Source organism: Rhipicephalus microplus, chromosome 8 (genome assembly GCF_043290135.1).
Source record: "Rhipicephalus microplus isolate Deutch F79 chromosome 8, USDA_Rmic, whole genome shotgun sequence".
Taxonomy (NCBI): Eukaryota; Metazoa; Arthropoda; class Arachnida; order Ixodida; family Ixodidae; genus Rhipicephalus; species Rhipicephalus microplus.
In genome coordinates, this window is record NC_134707.1 from 25,054,834 (window position 1) to 25,075,836 (window position 21,003).

At 46.5% G+C, this 21,003-nt stretch overlaps 3 protein-coding genes across 3 annotated transcripts in view; 1 reads left to right on the forward strand and 2 right to left on the reverse strand.

The window, feature by feature from the left end:
• Nucleotides 1-752: 752 nt before the first annotated feature.
• Nucleotides 753-7,837, reverse strand: LOC142768875 (uncharacterized). The gene is made up of 2 exons (XM_075871328.1): nucleotides 5,898-7,837; nucleotides 753-4,577 (listed from the first exon to the last, which is right to left on the reverse strand). Exons 1-2 carry the CDS (start codon nucleotides 6,054-6,056, stop codon nucleotides 2,448-2,450), a joined length of 2,289 nt encoding a protein of 762 aa, XP_075727443.1. The 5' UTR covers nucleotides 6,057-7,837; the 3' UTR covers nucleotides 753-2,447.
• A 232-nt stretch (nucleotides 7,838-8,069) lies between these two features.
• On the reverse strand, nucleotides 8,070-11,080 carry LOC119178433 (uncharacterized). The gene is made up of 3 exons (XM_037429635.2): nucleotides 10,776-11,080; nucleotides 9,354-9,490; nucleotides 8,070-9,176 (listed from the first exon to the last, which is right to left on the reverse strand). The coding sequence occupies exons 1-3, from the start codon at nucleotides 10,963-10,965 to the stop codon at nucleotides 9,072-9,074; spliced, it is 432 nt and encodes a 143-aa protein (XP_037285532.1). The 5' UTR covers nucleotides 10,966-11,080; the 3' UTR covers nucleotides 8,070-9,071.
• Nucleotides 11,081-11,445: 365 nt separating this feature from the next.
• Stip1 (Stress-induced phosphoprotein 1) overlaps nucleotides 11,446-21,003 on the forward strand; it is a 36,406-nt gene continuing 26,848 nt past the window's right edge. Inside the window, exons 1-3 of the mRNA XM_037416437.2 lie at nucleotides 11,446-11,602; nucleotides 14,461-14,587; nucleotides 18,625-18,727. Of these exons, the coding sequence (XP_037272334.2) occupies nucleotides 11,579-11,602; nucleotides 14,461-14,587; nucleotides 18,625-18,727 (254 nt within the window). The 5' untranslated portion in view covers nucleotides 11,446-11,578. The remainder of the gene's footprint in view (nucleotides 11,603-14,460; nucleotides 14,588-18,624; nucleotides 18,728-21,003) is intronic.

Here is a 21,003-nt window from a genome sequence, read left to right on the forward strand (position 1 = left end):
TAATGACAACATGCACGAGGAGGTATAGTGCTTACCAGTAAATACTTGGCAGGCATTACCTTGGAATTCAAGGCGACTTTAGGGGTATGTTTTTACTTGCAGTTTGTCACATTGTTTCTGAACCTGTATCTTGAAGCTTGAGTTCGGTATGGCATGACTGGGCACTTACTGTAGTTCCCGCTCAATTGAAATGCTCAAAGCAGACGTGTGTTTTACATTTTCATCTATAAACTAACTTATATGTAATTAAATATTAGCAAACTTTAAACTGAAATAAAGGTGCATAGAGGACAGAACACAAGTAGAAGTAGACATGACAAGTGCAATCCTGTCTACTCCTTCTTGTGTTCTATCCCCTGCATGGCTTTATTTCAGTACCAACTAGCCCCTCAACTGAACTATGTTGATTGTTTCCAAGTGAAGAAAAGTACTAAAATAAGAACTGCCAGATATCTAATGTAATGCATTATGTTCAAGTCTCGTAACACTCTGCCACCTGTTATACAATACCATAGTTTATAATGAGTTCTGACATGACACTTATGCACTGTACACTTTAACACACTTCGGTCAGACCCCGCTGCTCAAACAACAGCGTCTTGGCAGACTCACACGCTTCAACTTCAGGCTTGGCCCTGCAATGCTTGAAAGGTCTTGAAGTGGTACATTTCAAATTTTCGTTGACCAGTCGACCTGTGTGGGGTGTGTTGTGATGTTCAGGATGACTGACAGATTCATTGAGAATACAGAGATATGTGATATAAGGAACAAGCAACCGTTTAATTAGAAAGAGGGCAATGGCAAGAGACACACAGTTAACTAAGAGGAAACAAAAATATGTGCAATGAAAGAAAGAATGGCACCAGAAACCACACTGAATAACTACAGATACAAAATACAGACAACGGGGTAGGTTAATAAAATAGAGGATTGACTTGAAAATAAATGCAGAGAAAGAAACACTGTGCTTATACTGCAGAGCTTCTCGTGCAACTCAAATGCAAAGTTGGCTAAATAAAATAGCAACAAAAAATAAAACACTTAAAAGACAGTGAAGCTGGTCGATTCTCAAGTTTTTAGAAGGTTTTTGCTAGGTTTTTGCAGATGTGACAGGCGTGCCCAAATTCCGTGCTCAGAAACTCTTGACGAAACCAGTTATCCGCTGAATCAGTACTCTGCTGGACCCTGCCATAGAAGCTCTCATCCACATGCAGGCCGGGCACGTACTCGCAAGGGTTTCTGTATGTATTCCCTTTGCCAAGCAGCACACCTTGGCTCTTCCGCTTAATGGCGAAACTTGGTAGCAGCCTCTTCGGCTTGATGTCTGAACATATTCCCACTTCGCGGCACGTTGTCATTCTTTATATGTGGCTTCTTCTTCCGAAGTTGATTTATTTACGTCTACCCATGGCGAAAGCAAAGATTCAGCACATGATGACGACATGGCTCCTGCTGGTACAATGTGGTGACAAGTCAGTGCGCAGGAACGGTCATGCTTAGTATCAAGGCAGGTGCGCACAGCTTCGTGAAGGTTGTGGGCGATGTGCAGATGGCCTGGTTGCCATGGCTATGCTAGGCGACATCATAGCGAGGCAATGTTTTTGATCGACAAGCACTGTTTTGTGGATAGCTCGAACAGCTCTGCTGTTAAAATTTCAATAAAAGGTTCCTCACAGACCATGCCAGCTTAAAAGAGTGTGAATACGAGCCAGTTGGTACGTATCTATAGTTAAAAATAGCGCGAAGTAGACGCGGACAAGAATTGACACAGGACCGCGCTGCCTGTGTGAATTCTTGTCCGTGTCTACTTCGCGCTGTTTTTAACCATGCCAGCTTACAGTACTCGTAGACGAATCGACGTGGTGCCCGCCGCTCGACTCTCTTGCCAGCTTCTGTAGACGAGGATTCCCGACGGGACAGTCAACTCTATTCGTTGCACAGGACACTCCACACTCGCTGCCTACTTGTGACACCGATGACCACACTCTTCACTGGTTCAAAGACAACTGCCAAAGCAGCCAAAAATTCTTCCCTGGCTTGTGCATCTCTACCGTAGGTGCACTCCCCCAACACATTCCATTTGTTGCAGCTGTGAGAAAGTCCCGGAGGTGCCGATTACCCAAAGCCAGCCATGGGAAGTTTCTTTTCCAACAAGTCGCCCTTCCCTCGACGAAGGGTCCATCGCGGTGAAGCAGTGGTTATGGTGCTCGGCTGTTGACCCGAAGGTCGCGGGTTCGATCCCGACTGCAGCGGTCGCATTTTGATGGAGGCTAAATGGTAGAGGACAGTGCTGTGTGATGTCATTGCATATTAAAGAATACCAGATGGTTGAAATTTCCGCAGCCCTCCTCTACGACGCCTCTCCTAATCATATCATGGTTTTGGGATGTAAAACCTCAGATATTATTATCCCTCGATGAAGGGGCGCACGCGCGAGCATCAGACGTTTATGGTGCAACGTTAAATGTTGCTCTAAGTTCGCTGGCTTGCTTGCCTACTCTGCCTCTTGTTTTCCAGCTCTCCGCATGGCGTCTTGCATGCTGGAGTGCTTTTAGGCGGATTCGTTTTGCTTGTTGTGTAGTGCTTGCCTGGCCAGAGCAACCCTTTGTCGGAGATCCACGAATGACTAAGCCACTACTTGAACTCTCACACCCACTTCTCAGAATGTTGTATGCTTGAAGCATCAGCTCATGTGCCTCCTTTCTCTTTCTTTCATCTTTGCAGTAGATGACAACACTTGTAATTTTGTGGGCTGTGTCTGTGATCATTCTCCTGGATAACTTGCTAGTTTCCCGGATTTTCTTTGGCAGTTCAGCAACACATTCCTCTTCTGAGGGCACCTGCAAAATGTTGTCATCTGTGCCTTCGGTAGAGAGTGCCGGTAAAATGCACCCACTTTCTGGTGTGCTGAGAATGTTGCTGTGCAAACTTAGCATTGGGCCTTCAATGTATTCTCTTGGGAGCTGTTCAAATGACCATTCTTTGAAAAACCGAAAAATTGCACAGAAGTGCTTGCATGGCAATTTATGTCGAAGAAAATCCTGGCAGGTACACTGTGGTGTATGGAAGTTTACCGTGTGTAGCAAGCCTGGATTGCTTGACTTCACAGAAAAAACGCCAGGTTCAGTAAATACAGCAACATCTTCAGGCTCATAGTCTAAGGCTGTGTTGATACGAGCCATGATATGCCTTATTACTTTTGGAGGTCTGTTATGCAGGTACTTTGGCACATATTCATGGTACTTGCGGTACATTGCCGATCTTTCTACATTCTGCTGAATAAAGACGCTTTGTCTCTCTGGAAGAAACTTTTTCACCACTACTGTAATAAGGCTCGAAAGGCTCCTTCTCCCGTGACTCCACCTCAGGTAATGCTCCTTGAGGATGCGGTTCTGTGTCTCTGTTCCGTTGTTTGTTGTAACGACGACACCAAACTTCATTCTGTGGTATTGAACCCACATCTTGGCTGCTGGCATCCACTGCGTTTCAAAGTAGCTAGCTACTTTGTCGTTCCTCCAAAAAACTGAGTTCTTCAGACATTTGTAGGCCTCGTCAAATTCCTCCCTGCTGCTTGAATTGGCTATTTTGCGAAAGAGACCAAGCAGGGCATCTTTTTGGTCTGGAGGGACATCATTTTCCTTCTTTTTCACCCACCTCTCCCAAGCCTGTTCACGGTGAAAGTTGCACAGCATGACTTCACTCTGTGGGAAGACTTCAGAAATCGCACTTATTTCAGCCTGGCAAAAGTCCACCATGAAATACTTAGGCAAGTACTCAGGATCCCAGCTTTTAAACACACTGAGTGCCTCACTGATGCACGCACTTGTTTCGTACTGCACCACAAAAACACCTGCCACCATGTAATTCGTGGGTGTTTTTACAACAAGGAAAAACAGTGGCAAGCTGTAATCTGTTGTCTTGTTTGTGGCATCAAGGCATGTCACATTGTTGCCATACTGCTTTAGTAGTTCTGCCATGAAGCGAGACTGATAGCAGAACAGCAAGGTCCTGTCGCATTGTTTTGCCAAGGTCTCCTCTACATTAATCTGGTCATCGTCGGCCTCGGGGATTGTCGTTTTTGCTTCACTTGTGTAGCAATATGGCCGGAAGAGCACCTTTGATGTTGGTTCTTCTCTCTCCAGTGCAGATACCAGCATTGCAACATTCTCCTGATCCAGATTGCTACAGCGCCCTTGCCTCAAAGATTCCTGAATATGGTTGCGGATGTCTTTGGATGTCGGGTAAAATGCTCTGCAATCTAGATCAGGTTTTTCCTTGCCATTGAAGAGCACGTCCTGTACATAGTAGCGAAGGCATGTCTTCACTTCATGCACAGACGTAATGCCTTCCTGAACGAGGTCATTAATTCTTTCAATAATACTGTGGTCCACCGTCTGTCCATACTTCATGAAGTTGCCAAAGTCATGTTCTGTGTGGCATGACATCTTTGTTATTGTGACGTAAAGTCGCATTTCTGACCTTGGTGGATTGTCTCCATTAAGTTGTTGTGACAAGTTAGTCAATGCAGCAGACTTCAGCATGGTGATCCGGTTCTTCGTACATCCTTGCACTGCAATCTAAGGGCGATCAAGAGAACAAGTTACGCAAACATGTTAAGAATTTTTTCAAAGGCACTTTTCTTGGCAAATATGTAGCACTACCATAAGATATGCAGACTTTACAGTAATGTCACCGCTGTTAACATAGTGAAATACAGCTAGCATTGTGAAGTGTTATTGCTGCACCTAATTCACTAGTGATCACAAGCATGCCGAAAAAATTGGGGGACCTTTAAGCTTCGCCTTTAAGAGTTGAACGCAACAGCGAAATCTGGCCCCTAGTGCGCACTTCAACCACTAAGTGCATACTTATTAATGTGTGTTGTTACACACACACGCACATAGACGCGCGCGCGATGTATCTATAGTAATGGTACAAGTTTTCGATCTAAAGCACTTCCCTGTGCTAGTCAAGACATATTTCTCACAATGCCTCGCAGATGGCAGCACATTATCTAATTTTTACTGTTTGCTTGATCAATGCCTCCTCTAGAAAGGAGGCGTTGGCTTGATATGTTTTCCGCTAGATGGACATAGTTGTCCATTTTTGGAGCTCTTTGGAAGTTCGTCTGTGTTTTTAGCGGCGATGGCTGCACTATCCCGGCTTTTTTCGAAGCATGGCGTCGCGCAAAAAACGTAGTTTGATGGCCTCGCCAATGCGCCTACAAATTGCCGAATGGGCTCATTTTCGTCGCAACACCTGCCAAACAAAATGCGTTAAGGAGACTCCTTCCACTACATGACATTTATGTAGTGTTTTTTTCCAAAGCAGTTGCAAGTAACATCGTGGCTTTGTGGTAGGACGCCTGCTTGCCACGCAAATGGCCCCGGGTTCGATCTTCAATGGGACCGAAGATTTTTATTGTTTATTTTATTTGCACCTTTCTCGATTTTTCGCTCACAGGCGACGCTGTTACCGACGTCGGCGACGGGATTTATGCGAAACGAGCTCTCTAACGCTATCGCGTTAATATAGTCGCTAGGACATTGTGCACAAGCCTGAATGATCTCCACGAGGTAGATATATGTCGGCCGTAACCCACCATGAATAGGTCTTGTGTTGGCAAAGAGTGCTATATATGAGAGCTGAGAATATAACAAAACATGAGGGCAGTGCTTTTGTGCTATTCCGAGTCCTGCTTTTGCACCATTTACCGCAAGATGCAATACGAAGGTGTGACAAGTATGGTGAAACACTTGAAACAGAGGCTTATTATACTACATCTTGGGTTAGAATATTTATGAAGCTCTTTAGTTGAACAGCATGCACATTGAATGCATTGAACAGAAAACTAGATAATGTAGATGGAATGGCCGCCATTTAATGGATATTCATACCTCAAAGTCTGGGAACACCTCAACCTTCTTAATGTGCATAGTTGCTGTGCATCCCTTCTTCTTTGTGCTTTGGAGTTTCACTCTTTTTTTCTTGAACGTCTCTGCTGTCCAGTCCACATCAGGTTGGCCTCCATTGTCTGCCATCTGAGTGGAAGCCATGCAATGAGCATTAAAAAAATGCAAAAGCTATTCATTGTAGCGTTTTATTAGATGGCAGTAGGGAGCAACTTGTTTTTTATGCTTGAGGGTAAACATGATATAATGCAGTATAAAATGTTCCACTGTTCAATTAACTGAAGAAATTGTTTGCCAGCTTTTTTGCATACATTGGCTTTCTTGAAATACCAAACTAGTTTTTACTAGTTTCTCATAATCTGAACATGTGCAGGGGTGCAATAGCCAAAATAGAATTTGAAGCAGTTTTTGTAGCAGCAAAATGTTGCTTTTGGAGCACGAAAATCAAGATTCGGATTCAGAAGAGCTTGTGTAGGGGCTAGTTGCAACATAGTGGAAGATAAAGGCAGTGCCGCAAAGTTAGAGTGCCGACAGGAATGAGACACAAAAAGTGTATCTCTAACAATTGATTTAATGAAACAAAAACACCAAAAAGGGGAGGGCAAAGACTTGAAATTCAAAAGAGGGCGCTGTGGGCAAACTGCGAATAAGCAAACATGAATGCTAAGAGTAAAAAAAAAAATTGCATTTATCTCTTGGAAATTAACATTTAAAAAATGCCTTATCAAAATCAAGGTGAAACATGTGCAGCATTTAAAATTATCTTTGTTTTCCTAGAAATGCCACTTGCCTGTCTGTAAGTGCTGTGGACGGAAAGCTCATGCATGCGGTTAGCTTCTCCAGCAGCATACAAGATGTTTCTACAATTGTTCTTTTAATTTTGTCCTTGCTGTATACCAAAATAGTTGTCTCTGAAATTCGGGTTACACTTACAGGCAGAGCAGTGCTGAGCAAGATTTCCGTCGATTTAAATTCTACTGCATAAATTCTTGTGTTCCTGAAGCCTTTTGTTGAGGCACCTGCTCTTCTGTCCAATGTAGGGTGCCCGGCAGGACAGAGGGATTCTACAAACTTCTAACTTGCACTAAAAAAATTTCTTGACATGTTTGATGTTACATGTTGCACCTCTAGTGCCCTTCATTACTGCTCTGCATGTTACCTTTTCAATACACAACACTACCAATTTTTGGGGTGCTGGGAATATCACCTGCACATCGTACCAGGAAGACACTTTTTTTAATATATGTGCTATTGTGTGCATGTACGGTAACACAATAAAAGTGCCCACATGAAAGCACGCAACCCTTGGCAGCTGCAACAGGAGCCAGCTGTTCTGGCCGTCTTGGCGGCAAGGCACGTTGATGCAGACAGCACTACTGCATTGCCTTTGAGCAGTCTTGACCTGGTGTTTTGTCATTGAGTCTGCAGACAAGCCACCTGTCTAGGTGTGGATACAGGGCTTGACAAGCACCAAATGCCAGTGATATCAACAAGGGGTGGTGTCGCCAGTGCACGGACATGCTATAATGACATTTACGCCACATGAACTGCCTCCTGTTCACAGAGCACATACATAGTGTGTGCTTTGCTGGGGGATGTAGGGATGCTCTCGTTCCCTGATAGCGTTTACATGCCTTGTCAGCCAGCTCCCCCACAGTGGTGCTACCTGATAGTGAGGACACGTAGGGCCCAAAGGAATGAATGCCTCTTTTTTGTTCTTTGGAGCGCATTGCATGTCATAAGGAGCTCCACAGGCTCCTTTCCATTGACCCGAATACACCTCTATTTGTGATACATGACCCCAAACTGCATATGCTTGGCTTTCTTGCAGGGTTAAACTTTACTCGCTGCTTAACTGGGCATGGTGAGTCAAACATTGTCGATTCTACAGCGTGTTACACTGACATGCTATTATTTGTATAACTCCGCTAGCGGGCTTGCTGTGTAAAAGGTGCAAATAAATGCCTATTTCTTGGTTTGCACTGTGATGTACTGTGTCCTTTGTTCCTTAAGTGTGTGGAGATAGGTTTGCACGACGCTTAACCTACGAGGCGACCGGGCAGGGACGCGACGTTCTCCACTGCCGCAGCGAACAAAGACGCTGCAGCTGGGTTCGTCGACTCTCCAACACGGCGCAGAAAAGGCACTCGAGGCAGGTTGTCAACAAACACGGGTTTATTAACCCAAGATGCAGCACAGTGCGACAATCATGGGTTTGCGGGCCGTCAGGGTAACTCCCAAGACCGATCATGTACGCTTGCCAGTGGCGCTACGACTATTACACAAAGGGGCAGCAGTCGAGTGCACGAACGAGAAGCCGCCTGCCAGAGCAGCGCGTCAACCTCTCGTGCGGGCCTGAGAGCATCTGACGCGGGCAAGCCCGCGCCAGACAGAAGCGAGCTCAGGGGGAAGGGGGTTGTCACTGGCGGCCAATGAGGACAGGCGTTGCACAGTGACGTAAGCTAGCGCGGTGGCTTGTCCAGACATGCCCGGACGTGTGCCGCGCGCCGGGAAGCCGACACATGGCTCGCACCAGACAAAGAGGCCTGGCGCCACCACCGTGGTCGCCATACTGCCGATTAGCAGCGGTTCCCGGCGCTCGAGCCGCGCGGGGCCAACACACACGCTAGCTGGGGAACGAGGCGCCAAAGGGGACGGCGCGCTCGATTCCCACATTCCCCCCTCCTAAAGACCGAGGCCAGCCTGTGAAAGAGGCTGTCCGAGGCCAAGTGGCAAGGTCAGCTCAGCCGCAAGGGGACTGGCAAACGGGGCAAAGTCCAAAAGGGTGATGTCGTCTTCCCGAAGATACGAGTCCATAGGTCGGCCATGGTCACACTTAACGTCCCACCAAAAGTTCCACCACCAGGGAGAGCCCACTGCCGGGAGAAGGTCCACAGCCCAGGAGTAACGGGGAAGACTGCACAACAAGGGCGGGCAGCTAGCCTGCTTGAAGTTCGCCGGTCTGGAGAGGTTGGCAGCCGGGAACGTACGAGGCGTGGCTGCAAGTTGCATGTGGCAGCCAACTGCCGAAAGTCGCTGGGATGGGGGCCTCACAGGAACGGCAGGCCGGAACAGCAGACAGCCAGGAACGGAAGCCGGAGCGACCACGCTCGGGCCTGGGCCAAAGCTTGAGTGGGCGAACCAGCCGCCGAGGCGACTTTAGAGGCTGTCAGGTGGATTAGGCAGGGTGGAGGTGGCTGCAGGGCCGAAGGCAGGAACGAGACCACAGCAGGGAGGACCAGGGGACAGCTGGTCAGGAACAGGCTGGTGGCAAGTGCCAAAGATCCCACACATTCAATAGTGATAAAATGATGTACATAAAAATATCTTTCAGCGAAATCACTGTGGTCGAAAGAAACTTTTAATGCTGGCTGAAATCACTTTTATAAGCATTCAACAGTAGTCTCATTTGTACACAACAATCTTAATTCATTTACTTACAGAGTCCTCTGATTGACCTTTGTGTGAGTGCTTGTCTTTTCCATACAGGCACCCTTTGTCAGTCAATGATAGTACTCTGAAGGGCAGCTGCAAGTTCAGAGGCACAGCTCCCCGGTTGATGGAGAACATAAGCTTCACTGCAGAAACATTGAACACAATTTTTTTTATTGCTTTACAAATTTTACTGTGTAGCATTCATTATAATATAATGCAAGGTGTTGTTAACATGCTTGATCAGCACAGACATAGTGCTTTGAATGCAGTCTGCTTCTATTTTAGCTCTGGCAATAAAGACGAATGCCCTACGAACTCGTAGGTTGTACCACCAAGGAACGTCATTAACTGTTGAGTGCACTATGTACAAGAGCACTAATAGTGGAACATTCAGACAGACTAATATCACAAAAATGCCATTTCTCAGTGAACAGTGAATTTAGCTCATTACTACATAGTACTGGGAACACTGCAGTAATTGCTACAGCTATGCTACAAGTAGAGAAACTGCTCCAAAACGTGGCCTTCAAGATTATGTATTACAGCGAAAATTGGCTTCATCCAACCCTAAAGTTGGGCCCTGCAACGCATTTCGGGCATAGTCAGAAAACGCTGCCAACTGGTAGTCGGTGCTCCCGAGAACATGTAAACCAAGCATTATAGTGCAGCACACGGCATGGAATTTACAATTCGTTCTCAAAGTCGGCTAGAAACCGCTCGTTCTTCTCTCGACAAATGATGCCACAAGCCCATAGTTACGTCCAGCCGTAACGATAATCAGCTGCTAAGGTTACGTCCACCGTCTGCTTCACAATGCACACTTGAGTTTAATAATTATCCAAGGCGATTTCCTTAAAAAAAAATATTACGGCGCCCGGGAAGAACTAAAGAAAAAAAAAAACGAAAAGAAAAAAAAGTAGCACAGCAGCGAGGTTCGAACCAACGTCCTCGCAGTTTCGAGCACGACGCATTACCCTCTGCGCCACTGGAGACGATCGGTTCAGCGAGCCTAACAGACTGCATTTGTGTTGTTGTCACGCTGGACGTAACTTTAATCTTACGTAAAGACGTAACTGCAACGGCTGCTGTCGTTACGTCTAGACGTAACGCTAGACACTCCCTTTTGTCTAATGGTGCACGCGCGTCAATCCCGGAGGTATAGTGAACTATGGGGGTTCGCAAAGGAACGCAGATTTTATCCTTGAGAAGCGCGCAAGAAAACACAGGGACAAAGAAGAGATACACACCGGACAAGCGCTTTCTAACAACTAGTTTTATTGAAGAAAACTCAGACTTCTTATCCTAACAGAACTGCGTAAGGTACATGTACATATCACCGCGCTTAGTAATACTCGTGAAAATGGCTAAACAATCACAAAAAAAGCAGAAATGCCCTTAGATTTTAATAATCAACGCTTATATACTTACGCTTTCCTGCCTTATGTAGGTTTTCTTCGGCATGTTTCCTGGAGGATGTCACCTTGAATGACACTCCTAGGCCGAGAAGGGCTCTTTCTAGGTGCTCCAGTTCTTGATCGGTCTTCACGTATCCACGCCAGTTGTGTTCGCCACTCTCAAAGTCCAGGAGATGCGATCGTACGATTGCTTCATCTGCCATAATCAAGCCGCCAACGAACTACGCAGCGTGGATGACGACCACGCGTAGTAGAGTAGAGTAGATCCTAGAAACTATAGGCACACAACCACGCTGGGGGATTCGCGAACCATGACAACAAAACGCGCCTTCCTTATTTTTTTTTTTATCACGTGACCTCGGAGTCGCTTGACAAGACGTAGTCACAATAAGACGTAGCCAGTTGAAGCCGATCGCTTTAACCAATGACGTCATACGTGACGTTGCAACTAGGGTCACGTGACCCCGAGCTGTTGTGCAAATAGACGCTCCCGGTGGTTACAAGTGGTTATAGGTTTTTCGCCACAGCTTTCCATCTAAAACTCTAGAATTTGTATGAACATAAATTTTAGGAAACGCTATGCTCTATGAGTCATGGTGTAAATAAAGTCTCGGTGGCCAGCTTTTTTTTTTTTCTCCTTGCCATAGGCCATAGATGTTGTGAGTAGATGGCGCAGCGGTCTATTGTCTTTCTCGAATTTTCCTTTCGAGCCAACGCGTTCGTTGCAAGCCGACAGGAGCGCACTTGAAATCGCAAGCATTGCAAGTACGCTCAACGTGAAGTCACCGACCGGCGCTTCCAGAGAGTTCTGCAGGCATGGCTGGTGACAGGCGTGACGAGGTAAGCGCTTACGCTCATTAACCACTCCTAATGTCACCCTTTATTGCCCACTTATTTTGCGGAAGAAAGTGCGAACTTTCGGAGGATGCCAATTGCGTTACTACTTCGCAAAAGTGCGATCTCGTGTTACGCTTAAACGTGAACGCCGGCGTTACTTTTTTGTCCTTGCGTAGCGAGTAGTCACCGAAGGAGCGTTATATATGATACACTAGATTACATGCGTTAGCTTCTCGAAACGAACTTCGTTACTAATGGACGTCTCGGAAACGTCTAACACCGGCTGTTTTTGTCTCCCCTGGGCAAACCGAGTTGAGCGGTGAGCTGAGCCGAAGTGTTTGGGCTTCCCCCCATTAGGCTTATAGTTGCGTGCATGGCTTCGAACGTGTTAGGTGCCGGCGTCGTTCGTATTTAATTTGTTGCCGTTGGTAACGAGACTTCCATCACTGACCTACGCACTACCACTGATCATTTCGACCGTGCTAGCGCATTTGAATAAACAGGTATGCCGCATGAGGGTAGTAGGCGATGGGTCGTTCGTTTCATCTCGTGGGCTGTTAACATGCCTTGGTCGGTAATTTGTTTACGGTTAGATAGCGCATGCATTCTATAGCAATTAACAGCGTGATTAGAGAGGCAGTTGAACAATAGATTCAACGCTGAAGGCTGCGAGTTTCTTCGTCTCAGGGTCATAAAGGAATGGTTACATAATATTTGGCTAACATGGGCTTCTGCACGTAAATGGCGCTTCTCCTTGACAATAACTTGCTGAATGCCTTCGAAACACTAGGGCACTAGTCTTGGCTAGAGGACAGATGTAGACCTTAGCTGGAGATAGCGTAGTTTAGACCTCTCAAAGTTTTAAAGGAATGGTTACATAACGTTTCATTGGCGGGGGCTGCATTACCCAAGTTGCACTTCTACTCCAAAATACTTCGTGGGTGTCTTTGGAACGCTAGCATGATTGTCCTCTTGCTATTGCTGGAGACGACGCTTCGAGTAGTAGCGCTATCCCTTCAGGCAGCCGCTGCTTCGAAGTACTGCCAACAAAAGAGAAAGCGTCCCGCTTGTCGAAACGTTTGCCCAAGTGATACCCCCCTGTTCAGGAATATTGTTCTCTTCAAACCTCCATGTGCCCATCTCTTGCCTAGAATGGTAGTCGCTGGATATCGTACCTAAATTACCACAGTTCTCGCTGTATCGTCTTTCCCACAGTCTGCTCACATTCTTAGGTTTCTCTCAGCCTGCTTAGCACGAAAGCTGGCTCAGTGCATTAGCCATTTGTTGAGGACACCATCATTTACGCACACCCCCTTAAAGGGCCACTCACCAGGTCCCCATACCAAATTTTAGTTAGACGTGGAAGTTGTTGGGTCTCCAATGAGGAACGTTTTGCCAAAGAAATTTTTTGAATCGGTTCATTAAGAGCCGAGAAAAGTGTTTTCTTGAAGCTGCGCGAAGCGAGAATCAGAGGAGGCGAGATCCAAACACTTGCCGCTCCTCCGTGTAGCCTTTGCCAGTCAAATCTTTTCCCTACCCTCTCCGGCATCGGACCAAGAGACCACGTGCGTATGACGTGCCCGAACAAGCCCGATTCCCGCGCACGTGAGCAACGTTTTTTTTTCTTGCAGCGTTATTTCGTGTTGTGGTCCACTGCCTGTTTCTGCGGAGTAATTCGGAAATGCTGGGTTAGATGCGGTAGAATAGATGAGCACGCGAATGGGTAGGAGCGTTCTACGGCTGTAGTCTGCTCAATACGCTAACCGCGGAATCGCGAGGATACTAACGCATGCGAAACGCCGGCACATTATCCTCGCATCTTGTTGCAAATTAAGGGAGAAAAATGAAAAAGAAAATGAATGCTCACATTCTTTTATAGCGTCTCATTAGATTTATTAATCTCTTCGAGCAACAAATACATCAATTATGCGTGTTGTCTTAGTTTCCGCCATGTCACGTGCCACTGTCCGCAACGTCGGAGCATAGTCGTCTTCGTAGAGGACCAACGTCGCTGCATTGCCGTGTACGTAGGGCTATTCATACGCGCACGTCGTGCCCTCATTCTCTGGGCACGCGCCCGCAAAAGGAAGGGGGAGCAGCGTTCATCTTGAAATTCGACCCATTTCCGTGGCACGCAGCGTTGAAAATTTTGGCAGACGTGATCATGAATGCCTCATCTACGCATTGCACTTGTCAGCTCAAAATTGTCAAACCTGGTGAGTGGCCCTTTCAGATTTTCAAGTGTGGATATTGCCTAATGGGGATTGCGAATAGGAAAGCTTAAACTGGACGTCGTGGACGCAGCTTCGTATGTTAAGTTCTGGTCCTCCAACATAGCAGCTTTGGTGACGGAAAGGCAGAAAAATCGCATCGTGGCCAACCAGCTTCAGTAGGATAACGCTGAAGCCATAATGTAATCGGCTGCTGTGTGTCATTAGAAGAGCCTGTGAGTGAGTGATGTAATAACGGTAACGACATGTTGCAGACCTTATCTCCTATGAATGTGCGTACTGATGTGGCATTTTCAGTGACACATGTGTAAGCCGTCTATTCAGATACATCTGGGTGCATTGGTTGGGGGGGGGGGGGAATTGAAGAGTTATTGGCATACTGGCTCTCTGGGAAATTGCTGAACTGCTATGCAGAAGACGATTTGCTATTTTGATCACCATGAAATTCCCTCATACTGTCGGATTTCATAATGACAACCTTTTAAACCGATTACAGATGCTGTAGTAGCTCTCCGGGCTAGTCAAGTCATAATTAAATAATTACGGAACTTTACAGCTTCAACAGTAGCACCAGCTGCTCATAAATGCTAACTTTTAAGTAAAATGTTCTGGTTGTGGCTTTTTCTGCAGGCGCTCGTCGCTAAAGAAGCTGGTAATGCCGCGTACCGCAAGCGGAACTTCGATGCTGCGCTCCAGCACTATGAAAAGGCCATCGACCTGGACCCCACGGACATGTCGTTCAGGACCAACAAAGCTGGTGTGTCAGTAAATCCTTCCTGTGAAGAAATAAACCACAATTTTCTATTTTCAGGAGATAGCTGTTCTCACGGCTTGCCATCTAGGAAACCAAAACCTTTCTACTAGAAAAAAAAAAAAGCCTATAAAGGGAAACAACTTCAGAATTCCACATTTCCTTCTCAAAGAAGGATGGTTGCTAGCTGCACCAATGGGCGCGTAATCAAGGCCAACGTTATCAGCCAGTTACCCTGCCTTTGCAGACTCCAAGTGCGTCAGCGGGACTATTTGTTTAGTCACAGAGGCCATTGGCTACTGCACTGCGGTTCAATGTATGGGTTTTTTTTCAAACTGTCAAGTTTTATCCAGCTAAAGAGGCAGATGTCGCATGGTTTGCCTTCCAGCGTCTGGTGAGTGCAGTCACTGTAGGAAATTTATTGTACAATTTGAGGGTATCGGGCTTGCTGCTTCCCATGCGTAGGTAAAGCAGGGACGACTGAGCTTCACCTCAAAAGAAACAAAAACAACTTTCGAACTAAACCCGGCAGATGCCAGGGTCGGTTCGGGGACACCAGGCAGTTTCGCGGCGACCATGATTTCGGGCAGCAGCAGTCGGCCAGCGCGGCTGACAGCATCTGTTCGTCATGGCAGCCAAAGCACATCTCTATGCGGGCAGCACGCAGGCACACCGCTACTGCGCAACGCGTGGCGCTATCTCTGGATAGGTGGTGGGCGTGGTTCCCACAAATTCCAGTGGCCGAGTTGGAGCAGTCGACGGTCTGTATGAGCATGTACTCGACTCTGGCCTGGAGCAACACGGCCTCATATGCAATTTGAACACAGTCTGAATTGTTGGAGCAAAGCGGAAGTTCTATCTTTCAGGTGCCAAGTTGCCCAGAATACCTTATGCGTTGTTAGTCTTTTTTTGCTGTCCGATTTCGTCAAATAGATGTTGTTGCATGGCAGGTTTAGCGTTGCTGTCATTATTTGAGAAAACACTCCTGCAGGAACTGGATGGAGCTTTCTAACTTAAGGCTCTTGCTATCAAGCGGCGAAAGCTGTGTCGCACAATTTGCTATGCCGTCCAATGTTCTAGTAACGTTGGGGCCATCCATGTTGTTCGCCATTACCACCCCACCACGTGGCTACTGGCGGCGCCCCAAATAAAGAAAACATGTTAAAGGAAGTGTGTCACACTGTGTTCCACTTCACTCTGCTGATTCTCACAGAGCAACCTTTCCCGCTTCACGCAGTGGCTCGTGCTCTCAATCTGCTGACCCTCTCGTGAGACGACTCGGCTCTGACCCTCACCATTAGGATTCGACATTTTTCCCAGTGTCTATTTGTAATCCACACTTGCTCGAGTAGTCAGGCAGCAGTTGCTGTGCCAAGTACTTTGTGTACCAGGTGTTTTAATTCATAAGCATGCACAGGTCTTGCTTCAATTTTTAAGATGTTGTCAGGTTAGTTGGGTCATGACAAACATGCCCATTTTTCTTTATAATATGTGATATGTATTATTTGAATACCATTCTAAACTATTAGACCAGAATCGCTATTTGCATCGAATTTAAAATTCACTATTCGCACAGGCATGGACACCCATGAACTGGTATCAAAAGACCCCAAAGATGAACATTAATCTGGATTCTTTGCATGGCATACTGTGCAATGATTTTGTAAATTCAATTGATTAAACTCCCATTAACATTACTGTTACTTGAAGGGCCAGTAAACAGCCCTGAGGTCAAAAAATTTTTAAAAAGAGTTATATGTGCAGCATTTATTTGCGAACATGCTGTCGCAAGAATTTCGTAAATACATGCTATATTAAGGAAGTTACAGGGGGTACAACATCAGTCTGAGCTGGTTTCAAATTTTCGCGCGGCCTCGCCCCCCTTCTCCCCTCCATGAGGGGGAAGGCGTAGCCCATCATCGTGACTTCACCCGTTTCGGCAACGTGACACCACGTCAGCGATTGACGTCATCGGCGAGCTCGATCAGTCGCAACGCACTTCCGCTTGCTGCGAAGCGTGGTTGTTTGTTGACCGTTTCCCGCACCAGCCGTGGGTCACTCGTGTAAGCGTCGGGTGCGAAGTGTCGACCACAAACGATCTGGTCCCCAACGTACGTTGCTGGATGGCCGATTCGCTTCAGCCATGCAGTGCGCAGGGCCCCATCGTGAGGCACCCGGTGCCGATGCTTCTCCGCTGCCCAGTCGCTCGATTTGCAGCCGATGACAGAGCAACGCTTTTTGCCCGTGCTGCTCATGTCAAGGGCGCTGTACGTTCGTAAGTGCGCACAGGCGCTGTAGTTGAGCGAGGAGTGTACACATGCATGCGACAACTGCGAGGCTGGTTCTTTCACAGCAGAGCCAAGAAACAAAGGGCAGTTTCGTTGTTGTGGGTGGGAACAAGAACTGACATTGACCTTGCTACTGTTTTTTCACACCTGATTTAGACCGATTGGCGAGCTGCTTCGGCAAGCTGCGTGCTACGTCGCCGATCGCCGAGTTGACGTCACTGCGCGTGCAAGGCGGGCGGTCAGGCGTAGGAAAGATGCGCGGGATTAGTTTTTCGAAATAGAGGCTCTGCACCGCGCACAGCCCTGTAATATTCAGAAAACGTAACCGCTGCGATCTAATCTACGAATTTCCGAGCTTGTTTGGGGGTGTAAAAAAAAAAGTCTGAGCCTGTTTACTGGCCCTTTAAGCATTAATGTTTGAAAAAAATTTTCTTAGAAATACCCATTTAGCATCATTCATCATTGACAGTTTACATGTTCAAAATTTGGCCTCCATACAGAATTAGTGGGTGTCTTGTTCCTTTCAAGGGGCACTGATACGAAATATTTCGCTTATCATGTCAAATGATAGGCCATGCCCCCAGGAGCGCAGAAAATGTATCAGTATGCGTGAGTCTTCCCTGACAAATTACAGCTTGCTTTCAAAAGCTAGTTTCAGTTCCTACTGTACCCTGACGCCTGAACATGGTATAAGCAGCGCCACCAGGCGGTGGTAGTAAGCGCACGCGTAAGTTTTCCCGGCGCATCCTCGTGCTGCATGTATGGTAACTGTCGTGGCAGGGGGGGGCGCAATGTTGGGTTGGCATGACATTTAAGGCACGGATTATTCTTTGACAATCCGAAGTCTGTCAGCAACTACATGTTGCCTGCATCCGAAGTGAAGTGCAAGGAACAAAGCAAACTCTTTTGGTTGGCGTCCAATTTCCACCTCAGCCGCTGCGCACAAAGCCTACCTACGCTTGTTTCAGCGCCGGATCCAACGTGAATCATATAACTTGCGCCTATTGTTCGCCTTTTCACTGGCGCAAAACTTCACAGGGCAAAATATTGGGGCCATGACTACCAAGTCTGAATCAAACAATTCCTTTGCCCTCTGATAAGCGTATATCTTGTATTTGCTTGCACGTACACTATTCCAGACTCCGTTAGCTTGCTTCACAGAGGTGCTGGATGTCAGTGACCGCTGACTACACAGCATGAGCAGACGATCTAGAAAACGACGTGCGAGCTGCCATTTTTTGTTTTAGTATTTACGACATCACAACTAGCCAGAGTGCTAAGTTAGTGTTGATGTCGGTAGGTGTGTTGACTGTAATATCAAATTAAAATATCTTATCAGCATTTGCTAAGCAATGCAAAATTATGAAGGGCACTTTGATGTGTACAAGTATCTTTTCTGGGCTGTACATAAGGCTTCCCCTTCATTTAATGAAAAGACGTTAGTTTAAATACTGGAACATGTTCATGTTTGTCGAGCAGTCTCTACTGAAACTTAGTCGTTTTTGTTTTTCTGCTTCGTGCAAAGCAAACCTCTCGTTATTGCAGCCTAACCGCTGCATTATAGTGCTTTCCTAAAAAAAAAAATCACATCATCCACAGCCTGTGTACCCCAGAAATGTTTTGTCATCCCGTACATGCCAGCTCTGCAAACTGCTGGAAAAAAAACCTGCGCATCTAATTCCTTTGCTTGAGACAGTGCATCATTTTGTTGACTAGTGTAGCAAACATGTAATCTGTTTCTCCCTTTTTTTACAGCTGTTTATTTCGAGCAGAAAGACTACCAAAAATGCATCGCGGAGTGCAATCAGGCCATTGAAGTTGGCCGTGAAAACAGGGCGGACTTCAAGCTTATTGCAAAGTGAGTGTTGCATGGAACGCCTTGTTGTCAGCGCAGTCTGTATTTCCAGCTTGCGAATGGCACACACACGGTGTTGCAGGTGGGAAGTAGCATGCGCAGAATTTTCAGGAAAGTCGAAGTCCGATTACAGTTTTTTGGACATGAGATATGTAAAGAGTGTAAGGTTTTACAGTAAAGCTTTTAGGCACCCATTCTTCTGAAGGGCGACAGTGCTAGTTTTAATAGAGTGAAGAAGCACAACAAAATATGAACAAGAACATGGAGTGTGAGGAGGATGGCGGTAGCACAAAAAAAAAAAAAACACTTTGCCACACAAGACTGCTGCAAGGTTTGCAATTCGTTTCTCTGGGGCACCTGTTTCTGCATTTAGTGTGGCCATGCCTTGTCCATTATACCGAGTCAATGACCACAGTGAAAGTATAGGAAGTCATGTGCTGCTCGCAGATCTACCAATTGGAATGCAATGTATAGTCGCGTGGTATGGCATTTTGGTGTCCTCTGATGCTACCAGATTTGATATGTGGGGTTTGACGTCCCAAAACCACCATATGATTATGAGAGACGCGTAGTAGAGGGCTCTGGAAATTTTGACCACCTGTGATTCCTTAATGTGTCTCTAAATCTGAGCTTACGGATTTACAGCATACTCGCCTCAATCGGAAAAGCAGCCGCCTCAGCCGGGATTCGATCCCGCGACCTGCTGGTCAGCAGCCGAGTACCTTAGCCACTAGACCGTTGCGGCGGGGCCCTTTGATGCCACCAGACAGCCCTGTCTGCCACACATTTTGACGGAACATTTTTTTGGTGTAGCTGTTGAATAGTTTGAGCTAGAGTCACGGTATATGCTGCCTTTAGGCAGCAGAGTAGTGCACTTATTTTCGAACGCTGCTACCAACCATGCTATGCGGACCATGCAATGCGGAGAAGCTGGTGCACTGGTCGCACTGCCAAAAGCAGCCGCCCTACACCTGACATCTATCAAGTGACATTCGTGCGCTCTGTAACTCGTTAGCTGCCAACTGGTACTTTTGTTTTCTGTATAGATTTATGTCCTTAAGCTTCGTTAGCAAGGTATTTGCGTGGATTCGGCACCATTTTCGAAAAACTTGCTCAAATAATCAATGCTGTAGGCTTAGTGGGGTGCTCCTTAAATTCGGAGGACTTATATCGGTGTTTATGAGCTGTTGCTTATTTTCTATGGCTGATGCCACTTGACCATGCGGCAGCCTTAGTGTATGTTATTCGGCACTACGCGCCTTTGATAACGGAACTGACTAACAAATGCTCTTGAACTCCTGTGGCACAGTCCCTAAAGCAGGGGTTTAATCTTTCTTCGCCGGTCGTTGACACGCTAGGCACGTCGACTAGTGATCTGTGACAGGCTTCGTTCATCGGCGATAGGCTTAAGCAAGTTGCCTGCAAAAACAGAGTGCGGCTTCGCCGCGTAATTATGGCTTCTAACCAGGCAAGATGGTGAATCTATGTGCAACTCTGCTCCCCTAAGGAGCATATACAGTGACTCTAGTTTGAGCGGACAAATTGCTAAGCAAGGTCACCCAGCGATATCCGCTCGTAGAGTTCACACTGCCTCGTTTGCCAAAGTGTCATTGGCACCAACGTTTGAGTTAAATGTGCACGGTTTTCTTGACCCGAGTAGAATCTTCGGGAGATTCGCAAGCTGTGCGACATGTACGCTACATAGCAATGCTCTTTATCTGCTTCTGGTTTCTTACGGCAGTTGAGATATGCATCGTCTGCAGCGAGCGCAAGGGGAGGGGCATTTACTTGCTCGTGAGATGGTGGCGCTTTCTCTTGTGTGGCACCGGAGGCAGTTGCATGTTTCCAAAATGTTTTTAAGTTTTAGCTACGATTACTTGGCTATTTCAATTAATGATTACTTTAGACCTACTTCATTTATTTTTACTCAGATTTGAGCATTGCTAACCTCCTCATGGCCTGTGATCATTCCACATGAAGTCATGGATGGATGAGAACCTGGACCTCTAATGCACTCTGCACTTATAATTTATAAGCACTGTGGGGTGAAGCACTTACACAAATTCTTTGTCAAAATGACAGGCAGGGGTGTGTGGGAGCTGAAATCTTTTCTTTGGTTGTCACCTAAGAAAATAGTTTTTATCTTTGGTGTCCCTTTCATTCAAGGTTACCATTTGAAACTGGCATGTAGAGCAATTGGTACCTGCTGTGAAAACTCTGTATTGAGGTAAAGCCACAATTGCAGCACACGTCACAGCATCAAGCTGCATTTCAGATTG